Source organism: Balaenoptera musculus, chromosome 19 (genome assembly GCF_009873245.2).
Source record: "Balaenoptera musculus isolate JJ_BM4_2016_0621 chromosome 19, mBalMus1.pri.v3, whole genome shotgun sequence".
NCBI classification, from domain to species: Eukaryota; Metazoa; Chordata; class Mammalia; order Artiodactyla; family Balaenopteridae; genus Balaenoptera; species Balaenoptera musculus.
Genome location: NC_045803.1, coordinates 59,758,667 through 59,773,067, shown reverse-complemented (window position 1 = coordinate 59,773,067; position 14,401 = coordinate 59,758,667). Strand labels below are relative to the sequence as shown.

General features: G+C 66.5%; 1 protein-coding gene across 7 annotated transcripts in view; it reads left to right on the top strand.

Annotated features, from left to right (window-relative positions):
• Positions 1–14,401, top strand: part of PIEZO1 (piezo type mechanosensitive ion channel component 1) — a 55,375-nt gene that overhangs the window by 15,720 nt on the left and 25,254 nt on the right. For all 7 annotated transcript variants that reach the window (XM_036834317.1, XM_036834312.1, XM_036834315.1 and 4 more), the window contains exon 2: positions 10,212–10,307. In XM_036834317.1, the coding sequence (XP_036690212.1) occupies positions 10,212–10,307 (96 nt within the window). The remainder of the gene's footprint in view (positions 1–10,211; positions 10,308–14,401) is intronic.

The following is a 14,401-nucleotide window of genomic DNA, read 5'->3' as shown; positions in this document are numbered from 1 at the left end:
CACCACGCCGGCCCGAAGGCCCCTCACAGAAGCTCCCGGCCAGCCTGCCACTTGGGGAAAGCAAGGCTGTGTGTGCTGGTCCGCACGTGATGCCTCTGGTCGCACCTCCACACTCTCGGGCAGTCCCCTGACCTCAGTGCGCTCGCCCAAGCGAAGAGAGCAGACAGGTTCTCCCAGGGCAGGGCCGCCCCCGCTGCTCCCTGCCACGTTTGTGGGGCGCCTTCCGGGGTCAGCGCTGTGCTGGGGTGGGCGTCTGCTGGGGAGCAAGGTGGTCGTGGGGCAGGGGCCCATGAATGTCCCCTTTCTCCCAAGGGGCCCTGACGCTGTCTCCTGCTGACACACACGGGTGACCAGAGCCTCCTTCCTAAATGCCCAGGCGGGGACGCCCTCCCCGCCGCAGCTCCCGCGTCCCTGAGGAGGGCAGGGCCCTGAAGGGGCCTGCGGACCCGCCCCCGCCTGCCAGCCAGAGGTGGCCGGGTGGCATTCCTCCCCTCTCCCTAGGTGCTGGGAAGGGCCCTGGAGAGCGGGGCGGGCTGTGACCAGGCTCTGGGGCTGTTGGCACGATCCAGACCAGACAGGCGGAGGGACTCGGGGTGCTGCGGGCCAGCTGAGTCACAGGGTGGGGCTCTGAGGCAGCGCCCCACCCTTCAGTCCCGGGCCAGAGCTGGCGGCAGACTGGAGCGGCGGTCCGCCCGCGGCGGGCACCCACGTTTGGAAAGGTGGCCCTGGCCTCAGTGGCTGCTGGAAGGTGACGCAGCCCGGGCTCTTCAGAAGCCCCGTAGCCTCGGGCCCGGCTGCGGCAGGGGTCCCACGAATAAGCAGCTTGCTGCCCCTTCTAAGCTGGGAGGACCGTGCACCTGCTTCCTTCCAGGCCCAGGTAGCCTTCCGTCGGCAGGGCGTGTCCGCCGGGGCCACGTCACAGCACGTGGCTCTGGGCAAGCCTGGGATCTGCGACGCCGCCAGCTCCACAGGGGACGCCGATGGGGTGGCCTGGGAACCCCGCTAGGAGGACCGCGGATCTGTAGGAGGGGTTACGCCGCGTCTTGTCACACGGAGGACTTTTGGGAAGATGTGTGGGCTGCTGGCTGGAGGGCCCTGGGAGGGTGCAGTCCGCGCGTACCCCCGAGCCGTGAAAGCAGCGCCGGCCCCGCGGCTCCCGTGGCTTCGCGTCGCCTTCCGAGTCCCCTCGCGCCACTCTGGGTGCTACCTACCTGTCCGCGTCGCCCGAGGGTGCGGAGGCCCTGGACGGGGTCTGTGTGAGGGGTGCTGGTGGCCGAGGCTCCCCGAGGCCCAGGCGGGCAGTGTGGGTGGCGAGGCTCCCCGAGGCCCAGGCGGGCAGTGTGGGTGGCGAGGCTCCCCGAGGCCCAGGCGGGCAGTGTGGGTGGCGAGGCTCCCCGAGGCCCAGGCGGGCAGTGTGGGTGGCGAGGCTCCCCGAGGCCCAGGCGGGCAGTGTGGGTGGCGAGGCCCGAGTCCTGCATCAGGGGGGTCCCCTCCCCCTCATTTCCGGCGCTGTGGCGTGGGGGCCGCTCCCGTCGGAGCCCCACTGTGTCGACCAGCCTGGAATTCCGGGCGGGGTGGGAGTGGCCCCGGGTCCCGAGCGTCCTTGTTTACGCAGAGCTGAACGCCCGGGCCGCTGTCCCGTCACCACGTGTGTTTCTGTCTGCGCCCCCCAGACGGGCAGCCTTGTTGCAGGGGCACGCGGACACTCTGGTTGTCGGGGGCCACTCGTCTGTCCCCTGTGAGCTGGCATGCAGGCTGTGGGGTGCTCCCCGGGGAGCTGGGGGACGGGGGTCCGGGAAAGAGCAGGTGGAACCCGGCTGCGTGGGGCTGGTGTGCCGAGGAGCCGGTCAGGGCTCGGTCTCCGCGAGGGCAGCGCGGCTCTGGAGGGCCTGACCTCCGCACGGGCACCGCGGCTGCACCCTGTGTGCCTCAGTTTCCCCGTCTGACAAATGGCCAACAGGAGCCCCTCGCTGGCACAGAGCCCAGGGTTGGGCGTGGCAGCGCTCACGGGGGTGCAGTGGGGTCTGCTCCTCACGGTCTGGGGGTGCAGCTCAGCTGGGAGGCCCTTTCCTGGAGCCTGGAGGGGGTCCTGTCTGTCCCTGGGACGTGTTGGAGGCAGGGGTCCGGGAGGGCGGGGGCCCTGCACAGGGCTGACCCACGTGGAGAGGCCAAGGGTGCCAGTCTCCCCCCGTGTGGCAGGAGGGCTCCCCGTGCTGGGCACTGGCCTTGGGGACATGGGCTGACTGTCACCTGCTCACTGTGGCCCTCCGTGCAGCCCCAGGTTTGACCCCCGTCTCGGCCAGGCCCTGAGCTCTAGGTGGCCTGGGGAGAGGGCACGTTGTCAAACCACATCCGGGGCAGAGATGGGGAGGGGCGTGTCTGCACGCTGTCCCCTTACCTGTCAGCCTGCAGAGACTGTGCAGATAAGAGTGAGGCCTCCTGGGGCTTCCCTGGTGACGCAGTGATTAAGAATCCGCCTGCCAACGCAGGGGACACGGGTTCCAGCCCTGGTCCGGGAAGATCCCACGTGCCGCGGAGCAACTAAGCCTGTGCGCCACAACTACTGAGCCTGCGCTCTAGAGCCCGCGAGCCACAACTACTGAAGCCCGCGTGCCTAGGGTCCGTGCTCCGCGACAAGAGAAGCCACGGCGATGAGAAGCCCGCGCACCGCAACAAAGACCCAGTGCGGCCAAAAATAAATAAATAAATTTATAAAGAAGAGTGAGGCCTCCTCCTGTTCTGGGAGGCTGGGGGTGGGGGGCGGTCTCTGACCCTCTCTGTGGAATGCGGACTCCACCCCTGGCCTGGAATCCAGCCTCTCCATTGTGGAGGGCGAGGTGGGGTGGGAGCCCTGACCCTCCAGGGGAGCAGAGGCCACAGCAAATGCCGGCAGCTCCAGACACAGGGCCGGGAGAGCGCCGTTTTCCGGGGAAGCCCCGTGGGCCCTGGTCTGGGGGAGCTGGCTGGTCCCCGGCAGTGCCGAGGACCGTCAGGGGAGGCCGAGCTCTGGGGCACGGGGTCTGAGCAGCCTCGGGGGCAGAGGCACCGAAGGGCCTTCCCCGCGTCTCCCTGGCGGAGGAGGGGCTGCAGTGGGGCCTGGGAGGTGGCTCCCCTTTGAGTCAGGAGGCCTGTGAACGGCCCTTGAGGCCCACGCCTGACCCCCAGCGCGGCTCTCTCCGCAGCCCCCCACCCCGGCCTGGCCACCCGGCCCGCCGGGCCTGGGCAGTGCTGGTTGAAAGCTCAGGCTCAGCTTTTCACGTCCCACCTGCTTCACCTGCCGGTCACCTCAGGGAGCCATCCTCCACCCCCAGCCCTGTCTGAACGGCTGCAGCGGTACCAGCCTGGCCCGTGTGGCACGTCTTGGGCAATGCTGGTGCTGTCGGGAGCCCCCCTGAGACGTGGTTCGGCCCCTTCCCCTGTGTTTGGTCCACGGCGGCCACCAGGCCCCCTTGGCCCTGGGCAGTCGCCGTGCTGCAGGGAGGGGACCAGCCGCCTGTGCCTGCCCTGTGCGGTCAGGGAGCCGTGCAGCCAGGTTTCCTGGACACCGCACTCGCTGAGCCTGGACGTGGTGGCAGGTAAACCCTCCGCCTGCACCGGGGCCCCACGTAGGTAACACAGTGTCCCGCGGCCGCTCCTGTCCCCTCGCTCCGTCCTGCCCAGCCCCTTCCCCACGAGCCTGCGTCCCTGTCTGTGGCCTCCCACCTCCTGTGGGAGGAAGGGGATTCCTTTGAAGGTCGCTGAGGTTCTCGGGCTTTGTAGGCCTGTCCTTCCCGTGGCGCCCGGAGCCGGCTGCCCCTCCTGCCCTGCGGCGTGGTCCCACCCGAGACCGTCCGTGCAGGGAGCCCCGAACGGCCACGTGCAGCCCTCGGCTGGCCGGGTGGGACGGGGTCTCAGGGGGGCACGTGCTGCACGGACCGTGAGGGGCAGGTGGCGGGCAGTGGAGGGAGCGCGGCTGAAGGGCCTGCCGTCTCGGCCGCAGGCGGGTCTGGGCGGCGGGACCCCTTAGCGCCCCCTCCCCCAGCCTTCCGTGGGCTCTCCGAGGGGCCCTGAGGTGCCAGCCCCGTGCTGCCTGTGCTGGCCCTGGCCACAGCTCTTGTCCCGAGGGTAGCGGGTGCGTGGGGAGGACCGTCGGCTGACCTCCCCGGCCTTCCCCTTCCAGAAAGCTGGGTCTGATCTAGCCCTTGGTCTCCTCTGGGTCTCGGCCTGGAGGGCGGGGGTGTGGCAGGTGTGGCCACCGCGTGCTGTGGGTGCTGCCGTGGGAGCTGCGAGGCACGGCCGGGGACGGCTGGTGCCGCTGGGCGCTCCCACTGCCACGTCTGTCCTCTTCCTCTGTCGCCCGCCCGCCCGCCCGCCTGCCCCTGGCAGAAGCAAGCAGGGAAGTGTTTATGGGTTTCTCCTCTAAGCCAAATAAGGCAGAGTGAGCAAGCTGGCTGGAGCTGCAGCGGGCTGGGGGCGTGGGGGCAGCCGGGCTCGCGCGGGACCCCCGCCCTGGCAGCTGCCCTGGCCTGGCAGCCTTCCCCTGGGGTCTCTGAGCCTCGGGGTTCCGCCTGGCCCTGCCCAGAGGAGCTTCACCCAGCTGGCGGAGAGGCAGGCCCGAGGATGCCCGTTGGCGGGTCAGGAGACCCCGGGCCTAGTCCTGCCGCTGCCGCGGGGCCTGGGGACTCAGATGACTCATGTTCTCCCAGCCTCCTGCCCGGTGTGTGGAAGGGAAGCCTGGTCCTGGTGACCCGACTGCCCTGTGGTGTGTTCCCCCTCGTCTTCCCCTCGCGGTCAGTTCACTGTACGCAACCCCAGTTACACGTGAGAACCTTCTCCCCGTGAAGAAGGAAGCCTCCCAGGTAGGACCGAGCCCCCTCCCGCACAGGTAAACACGGGCTCCGCTTAGTGTGGCTCTTTTGGGCGTTTTAGACATTCACACTTGTGTGTCTGTTCTCATTTAAGTTTTTTTAAAAATAAATTTATTTATTTTACTTATTTTTGGCTGCATTGGGTCTTCGTTGCTGCGCACGGGCTTTCTCTAGTTGCAGTGAGCGGGGGCTACTCTTCGTTGCGGTGCGCGGGCTTCTCATTGCGGTGGCTTCTCTTGTTGCGGAGCACAGGCTCTAGGCGTGCAGGCTTCAGTAGTTGTGGCTGACGGGCTCAGTAGTTGTGGCTCGCGGGCTCTAGGGCGCAGGCTCAGTAGTTGTGGCGCACGGGCTTAGCTGCTCCGTGGCATGTGGGATCTTCCCAGACCAGGGCTCGAACCCGTGTCCCCTGCATTGGCAGGCGGATTCTTAACCACCGCGCCACCAGGGAAGCCCTCGTTTAAGTTTTACACAAGAGGAGTGGCAGTGGGCGTGGCCGGCCGTGACTTGTGTCCTCCAACAGGGCCTTGGAGGTTGGTTAGTTCTCTCTGCTACCTGCCGGGCACCGTTTCCATGGCAGCAGCCCCCTGAGCGGGAGTGGTTATGACCCCCTCCCACACAACAGCTGGGGAAACTGAGGCCCAGAGAGGCCCGCGTCTCCTGCAGGGCTCGGCCTCCAGCCGTTTCACAGGTGGGGAGACTGAGGCTGGGGTGAGTTCCGTGGCCCCTGGCCCGGGCTCTTTGCCACCGAGCTGCCTCCTTCCAGAAGCTCTTCCCAAGCACTCAGCCCACGGCCCTTCTCCCCGTGACCCCGAGCCAGGGCCCAGCAAGAAGAGGAGGAAGGGGCCGGTGAGCTGCAGTAGCCCCTGGACTCTGGGCCCCGCGGCCTCCCATCCTCCACCCCGTTTCTCCATGTGCTGTGGCCTTGGCCGCCCTGGAAGGGGCCTGGCCGTCCCCCAGCCTGGTGGGAGGGCGGGCGGCTCTGCCTGGGCCCTGGTTTCCCACAGCTGACCCTGCAGACCTGCTACTCCTGGACCAGCCCCCCCGCTGCATCTGTCCCCTGCGGCTGTCCTGCAGGGCTGGTTCGGCAGCCCCTGGGGCTGACCCTCACCCACCCCCTTCTGCTCTCTGGGCCACCTAGACCCACACCACTTCTGCGGGGTGTCAGCCCCCGGCTCACTTTCCTCATCTGCAAAGCACAGGCGACAGTAGTGCCCCTCACGGGTGCTGGGCAGTCATGGCGGCCGTGGTGCATCCCCCCCTGAGTCCTGGCCTCTCCCTGGGTCTCTCCCAGGCCCACTGTCCTTTCAGCTCTGATGCTGACGCAGGCCTGGCATGACCTCTGAGCCTTCTCGTGCTGCCCGTGCAAGCCTCTGGGGTCACCCGCCCACGCTGGCCTGCGGGTCCCACTGGCCGATGGCGTGGTGCTCAGGCTGGCCTCCTGTGTGTCCCGGGGCCTCCCCGCGTGGGGCTAGAACACCCCTCGGAGGGTCGAGGTGAGGACCCCGAGGGTGCTTGAAGAGCTGCCCATCCCTCCCACAGCCCTTCACACTGCATGCCTTCCCCCACTTCACAGGTGGGAAAACTGAGGCTTGGGGCAGGCGGCCTCCTCAGGCTCCCTCGGGAGGACAGGCCTCGTGTCCTCTTCTCCCACCCGGGGTGCAGGCCAGCCTTGGGGTGACGTCACGGCACCGCGGGTGGACCTGGGGTCTTCGGCGTCTGGCCGCCCCCCTCCCCACAGGCGCCCATCTCCCTGCAGGCCGGGCCGTGGTGTCCAGCTCTGCGTGGAACGTCCCGGGTGTTTGTGACCTCCACGCCGGCCTCCCTGCCCTCCCTTCCTGACTGGGCACCAGCTGAGACCAGGGTCACTTTCCCCATCTGCAGGACCGGGCTCTGATGTGCTGGGTGAGGGTCTCTGAAGGGTTAAACATGCCTGGAGGGGTGGGGGCGGCCTTTCCTGCCCAGCAGGCAGCCCTGCTGGCTTTCCCTCTGCCCTCACCCCATCCTATTGTTCCTGGCTCAGGAAAAGGCATATTTCCCCCATGAGGTCACCAGCCACGGGCAGCTCTGATGGGGAGGTGGGAGCTGCCTGGGCAGAGCAGGCCGTCCCCCTTCTCAGGACGTCCCCACCGCCTCTCCACCTGAGTGTCTTCCTTCTCTGCTGGAGCCTGGGGCCGCCCCAAACCTCCCCTGGCCTTCCCTGAGTCTTAGCCAGCCCTCAAGGCCAAAAGCAATGCCACCTCCTCCAGGCGGCCTGCTCAGATGCCCTGAGCCTCCTCGTCACGCAGAGTCACAGTGAGGCCACGTTCATGGCACTTAGGCCAGCGGCCCCGAGGGCTGGCTGTGGAGCCAGGAGTCTGGACCCACGTCCTCACTCTCCCGGCACGAAAGCCCTTCTCCTGTGGGAACCTGATTCCCCCTCTGAACAGGGGAGACCTCGGGAGCCGGCCCTGTTTCGAGTCCTGTTCACCTCTGCTCCCTGCTCCCGTGCTGGCCCCAGGCCACTCTTGCTCTGCTGGCCTCTTACCCTGTCCCCAGGCCCTGACAACAGGGAGGGGAGGTGGGCTGGGAATGTGACCCCAGCCCCCTCTCTCATCCTGGCCCGGGGCGACCCTGCTGGGGCTGGAGGCCAGCGGGCCCAGCTGTCCTGGCTCACGTCCCCTGGGTCAGCGTCCAGGGCTGTCTGGCGCCACCTGCCTGCCGGGGCCAGCTTCCTGGCAGGGGGACCATCTGGCGGCCAGTCTCTGCGGGGCCGCGCTCCTAGGCACCCCATGGCCTCTGTTTCCTCATCTGTGTTGGTGGAGACGCTGGCGTCCCAGGCCGCGCGCATCCTCGGTCTCTGCCGTGTCCCCCTGGGGACAGTGCCTCCTGCTGGGCTGTCTGCTCTGTGTCTAATGAAGGAATGACTCTGAGGGGCCGTTGTCGCCCCTCCAGGGCAGGCCCTGTGCGGGCTGTGGCGCCCGGCGACCCTCCCAGGGTGGGGCAGTGCCTGGCAGCGCCCACTTGGGGCTGACGTGCTGTCTGTCCCCGAGTCGTCCCACGTGCTCCCCCGACCCTGCCCCCTCTGACTCTTCATCTCTGATTTCCTGCTTTTGGCAGATGGAGCTTCTAGATTCTTTTCCTCCTGCTTGGCCTGGGGCTGGGGAGGGGACGGGGGGGCCGGCTCCACCGGCTGAAGACGGCAGGGCTCTGGCTGGCCCCTGACCCTCCAGTTCTAGTCTCTGAGATCCTTCACTGATTTCTGGGGCTGTTTGTTCTTTTATTTTGGTAGAATACACATAAGATAAAATTTACCATCTTAACCATTTTATTTATTTATCGTCATTCAGTTTGGGGGCCACGCCACGCAGCATGCGGGATCTTGGTTCCCCGACCAGATATCGAGCCTGTGGCCCCTGCAGTGGGAGCGCAGAGTCGTAACCACTGGACCGCCAGGGAAGTTCCTTAACCATTTTTAAGTGTACGGTTCAGTGGCATTAAGTCCATTCTCAGTATGGTGCACCCGTCACCACCACCTCTGGAACTTTGCATCTTCCCAGACCGAAACCCTCATCTGGGAAGCACTAGCTCCGTCTCCCCATCCTGGGTCAGCGTCAGCGTCAGAGCCAGAGCCAGGCCTCCGGGAGTTTCCCCAGGGCCTGCACTGCGTTCGCCTCCCTGTCACGGGCTAGCGAACGCCATTGCTGGTGCGCGTGTGCTCGTTCAGCTCTGGTGTCCTTGGCGGATCAGAACATGAGTACCTCAGGGCAGAGACCTGCAGCGTGCGCCCTCAGGAGAAAGTTACCTGGATGGCTGGGTGGGTGGGTACCACCTGGCTGGCACTGTGGAAGGAGAGGGGCAGAACCCAGCAGGCTGAAAAGTGCAGCTCTGGGAAACAGGAAGGAACTTTACAAGCCTTTGCCGTAAATGCATTTCCCTCCTGCCTCTTGGGCCAGATCGGATTGATTTTTTTGTTTGTTTTTACGAAAACGTATATTTGTGGAAAAGCTTTGGATTTTGAGTTGAGCTGTTGGCTGTGGCAGGTGTACGTGGTGGAAGGAGGCTGCTTAGCTTTAGGGGTGCTCCAGGGAGCGGGAGGGCGCGGCAGCATCCAGGAAGGAAGGCGGCCTGACCAGAGCTCGGGACCGCGGCACTGGCCGCGTGGTGCTCCGGGGCTTCCGCATTGGTCGGGCGATGGGGGGCTTAAGGAGACAGTGGGAAGGGGCTGAACACCCCACCTGGCCCTGCCACCTGCTCCGGGGAGATTGTATAGCTGAGTCCGTGGCCGGGTTCAGGTCGGCTTGTTCTGGCCCAGGCCGTCCAGACGGCTCCTAAGTGGCGGTCCAGCCATTGCTGGGCTCACGGGCCACACCTGGGGGTCTGAGGGGCAGAGAGCAGAGGTGGGAGAGTGATCCCCCTCTTGGAGACCCGATCCGGGGTGGGCTTCTATCCCGTGCAGCTCTGCTCAATCACGATGACTGGGCCGTGAGGCTGGGCCGTCCGCGGGGGCCGGGGGTTGGATCCGTGGTGGACACTGGCACCCACAGCCAACTGCTCCGTCCTGGGCCTGGGTGGGCAGGGCTGGGTCACCTGGGCCCGCTTGCTGACCGTGGTGATTGAGGAGCGGAATGGGCAGAGGTGGCTCCAGCCTGGGGACCTCGCCAGGGTTGCCCACGCGATGCTGGTCTCCTCTGGGCAGCGAGCGGGGCTTTCCTGGCCCAGCCCCCTCTCGGGCCCCCGGGGAAGGCTGAGTGGCCCGGTTGCTCAGTGACGAGACCTGAGTTGGGACACACGGCACCTCCCTGGCATCCCCAGACCCCCTCACTTCCTGGGGGCGGGTGAGGTCCCGGCACCCCCTGCACTTCATCAGGATGGGGTCAGCAGCGCGAGACGCGGGGGGCGCCCTCGAGTCAGTGAGGGGAGAGGTGGAGCGGCTGCAGACACGTGCGTGACTCGTGCCCCGGGCAACATGGGCGCACCCGGCTGTCTGGGAGGCGGAGGTGGGGGGAGGAGGCTAAGGGAGCTGGACCCCAAAATCAGCCGTGCTGTGTGTTGACTGAAAACATAGCATCTTACAAAGGGGAGAAAGCAAGGCGGGAGAATGTCATGACCTCAGGGCTGGCCCCGTGGCAGGGGCTCTGCAGACACGACGGCCACGCTTGTCAGTGGACAGCGGAGCCGTCGTAAGTCAGGCACGGTGCTCCCGGTACCAGTGACACGTCACGCATTGAGCGAGGTCACTCGCCCACGCGGGGAGGTGGCAGCCTTGCAGCGGTGACACGCACAGCACCCACGGCAGAGAGGCTCGGGGGGCGATGGTGGGGGGCGCGGGGCTGGCTGCCTCCACCCCCTGGCGGCCGGGCTGACCGCGTCCTGTTTCCTCCGCAGCCTGCCTCTTCCGCGTCAACGCGCTCTCGCTGGTCTACCTGCTCTTTCTGTTGCTGCTGCCCTGGTTCCCGGGCCCCTCCCGGCACAGCATCCAAGGTAAGGGCGGGCAGGGCTCTGCAGGGGGTGGTGGGGTGACTCGGGGTCTCGGGGCTCTTTGTCCAGCTGCCTGGGGGTGGGGGAGCGTTGGGGCCCCGGCAGAACCGGGCAGGGATGGACTTTCTCCGCGGATGAAGAGCCACCAGGGAAGGATGGGTGGTCCTGAGTTTCATTTTTCATGGTGGACCCTTGGCTGGTTTCACAACCTCTTTTCTGACCTCATGTCACAGGGGCCATGATGCAGGAGGCCCCTGGGGCGTCCCCTGGCCGTGGGCTGGGCCGCCTTCCCGCCGGGTCCCTCCCCCAATCACCACCCTGTCCCAGCGCCGTCCTTGCGGCCCATCTGCTCTGAGCGGCTGCGGCCAACCTGAAGTCCAGGTGCCGCGCGGCTCCCCCGCCCCGCCGTGGACTCGGGCTCCATCCACGTGCGCTCGGCGTGCTGCGGGGCCTCGGCTTCCCCCCGGCCACCTCGTCGTCGGGGTAACGGGGTGGCTGGGCGCACGGCGGTCTCCACCTGGTTCTGAGCTCTTGGAGGGCGGCCTCTGTGTCCGCCAGGCAGACGGGTGGGAAGGCCCATCAGGGCGCCTGGGCTCCCAGGACGGTGTGGACGGTGGCGCCCACGGCACGGGCTCGTCCGAGAGGAGCTGGAGCGGAGAGGACCCCTGCGTAGGAGGTGCCCTGCCCCCTGCCCAGCAGAGCACGGGCCCCTGTGAAGGGAGCACAGGCCTGCAGGCGGGTGGCACGGGAAGGGGGCACGGCTGAGGGGTCCCTTCGCGCTGGGGCTCCCACCAGATGCTCTCTGGGTGCTTCTGGATCTGCTGTCGTCCCAGCTTCTCGGTGAGGACAGGTGCCTGGGGACTGCTGTGTGCCTCGTGGGTAGGGAGGCCATTAGGTTTTGGAGGGTGAAGAGAGGCGCCCAGGCTTAAAAGAGGGTCCCCAGGGAGCAAGTTGTCAGGGTGTGACACCCCGTGCCCGGCGGGCCGAGGGTTTGGCCGAGACCCTGGAGGGAGGCATGCCCACGCACTGCCCCCGGGGGGTGCTGGCCACTCTGGGGCCTGGGCATGGCCTGTGGCTGCTGAGACCACCCGACACTGAGCGGCCACACGACACATCCCCACTCACCGTCCAGAGGTCGGAGTCTGGCCCGGGCCTGACGGGGCGAAAGCCCAGGTGTCGCAGGGCTGGTCCCTCCTGGAGCCTCTGGGGAGCACCTGCTTCCTCATCTTTTCCAGCTTCTTGGCCCGGGGTCTCTCCCTCCATTGTCCAGGTTGGCGATGGCCAGTCAATGACAGTCACCCCCTGTCACTCTGACTCTGCCCTCCTGCCCCCTGTCCACAGTTAGGACCTCCCCTTCCAGGGAGACCAGGAGCAGCTCCCTGTTGGAAGTCCAGCTGATTGGCACCGTTGGTTCCCCTTTGCTGTGTCAGGAAGCACTCACAGGGCCCCAGGATTGGGCATGGATTTCCCTGGAGGAGTGTCATTCTGCCTTCTACAGGGTGGCAGGTCACCCCTCCCCGGCCTGTGGCCTCTGGTGGTAACGCCCCCCCCATCAGCCTCTCTCCCCACTTGGGGCACTCGTACGGAGCCCTGATCTTGGAGTGTGGGTAGAATTCAGGGAAGGGGCCCCAGCACGGGGGCAGAGCAGGGAGCCACGGGGGACTGCAGGCCAGACCCCTCCCCAGCCGGCTGCCCCAGCTGCCCCCCAGCCCCCAGCTCCCTGGGGAGGGCTGCTGGGCAGAGTCTGCCATCCAGGCCTTCCTCTCCTCTCCGTGGACCCCGTTCCCGGGCTCTCGGCTCAGAGCGGCCTGTTCCGTCAATATTTCCTGCCCCCTGGCAACTGGGAACACTTGCTTCTAATTGGCAGTGGGGGAAGCACAGGCTCCTGGCCAGGGCAGGAGTCCAGAGTGGGGAAGGGTCAGGGAGTGGAGGGCGAGGCGCTGGGGAGACTTGCCCGCGTGACCTCCATCCGTCCCTCTGGCCAGCCCCAGAGGCCCTTCAGGGACAGGGAGGTTGCCGGGTTTTTCCGGGCAGGAGAGAGGAAAATGTGAGGCCTGCCCGTGCCTGTGCCGCAGCTGGGCCTCGGCGCCGGCAGCAGGTGGAAGGTCTGAGGCTGCGCAGGGTGCCCGTGGGAGCCGATTCCTGGCCCCATCCCCGTGGGGGCGTCAGCCTGACCCCGGCTCCCTGTGCAGGGCGGAGAGGGGTCAGGACCATCACTTTGCCGGGCGATGGGGCGGCGGCCATGGGTCACGTGCCCCGCGCGGGGCGGGGAGGCGAGGCGAGGCGGGGCGGGGCGGGGCGGGGCGGGGCGGGGCGGGGCGGGGCTGCAGGTAGACCCGAGGCTCAGCTCCTGGCGACCTGATTAATGTTTAGGGACTCAGGGAGGCCCTGTCCCTGCCTTAGCACAAAACCCAGCCCCGCGGCTGCTCGCGGGAGAGGGTGCACCTGCCCCTGGAGCCCCTCGGCTCTGCTTTCACTCAGGTGCTGTTTGGATGTGGTGGGCCTGGCGGGCGGGTCTGGGTCACCTCGCAGAGCAGTCAGTGCACCGGGAGGCTGCCTGTCTTTGCTGGGTGAGGGGATGAGAGGCTCTGCCATGCCCCCAGACCTGCGCCCTCCTGCCTGTGAGCAGACGACGCCCCGGGGTCGGCAGAGCAGCTGGGACCCCGCTCCCCCCAGCCTCGTGCTCAAACTCTGACGTCCCCCCGTGGGGACCCTGTCCCTCCCTGCCCCATCTCTGCACCACCCTCGGTGTGACGGGGCCTCGGACGACCGGAGGACGCCCCTTCCCTCAGCTCTGCTTGCCCAGATCGCGTCAGGAGGGCGAGTTCTGCAAGCCGCTCACCGTAGCGCCGGAGCCGGGCCCGGGGTGGGCGCTGCACCCGCCAGGGGCCGGGGCTGCCCCAGAACAGGGTCGTGGGAGCGGGGCCTTCGTGGTGGCAGGTGGTGCCGAGGGCGGAGAAGCCCTGGAGCGTTTGCAGGCTGAGCAGCCGCGTCAGGGAGGTTTGGGGCTCAACCCGCTGCCCGCTCTGGGTCAGACAAATGCTCCTTGTACCCGCCACGAGCCTCCCTCTCTTCTGCTCCTGGAGCCACAGCCTCCCAGCCCCACGTCCTGTGTCTCCAGATTCCTGCCTGAGCCTAAAGTCCCTGAGCGGAGCCCCGGCTCCTTCAGGAGGACAGACTTCCGTGTGACCCCTGCCCTGCAGGACAGAGGTGGGGTTGCCTGCCCACGAAGGCACGCCCCATCCTTCCGCGGCGCTCCTGTGCTGTGCAGGCCTCACGTGACCGAACGAGTGACCCCAGGTCAAGGAGAGAGGCAGGCGGCACTTCCAGCAAGTGCAGTGTGTGGTCTAGCGCCCATGCGCACCCTGCGCGCACCCGCCAATGATGCTCGCTCCTTCTGACACTCAGGGCCGAAGCTCGGAACCCACTGGGGTAGACTCCAGTGGTCGCCTGCCACACCCTTTATCCCTCCTGGGCAATTCAGGAGCCCCACACTGGCTTGACCCCCCTCCCCCTCTGAAATCAGAGCTGCCCTTTGGCCTCACCCAACACTGCTGTCAGCCATCCCTCTATCCTCTCATTCTCCATCCAACCATCCTCTAATCCATACATCCTCCCATCCCCCCATTCATTCATATATCTGTCCTCTAATCCATCCATCCATCCCTCCTTCCTTCCTTCCATCCATCCATCCTCCCATCCGTTCATTGATTTATCTGTCCTCCAATCCATCCATCCATCCCTCCTCCCAACTATCTATCCTCCCATCCATCATCTCATCCATTCATCCATCCCTCCTTCCTTCCATCCATTCTTCCATCCATCCCCCATCCCATCATCCCCCATCCATCCATCCATCTCTCCTCCCAACCATCTCTCCTCGCATCCATCCATCCATCCTCTCATCCATTCATCCATCCCTCTTTCCATCCATCCATCTATCTCCCATCCATTCCCCCACCTATCCCCCATCATACATCCTCTCATCTACCATTTATCCATCCTTTCTCCCATCTATCCATCCATCCTTCCATCCTCCCATCCATCCATTTATCCTCCCATCCATTTGTTCCCCATCCATCCCCCCATCCCTTCAT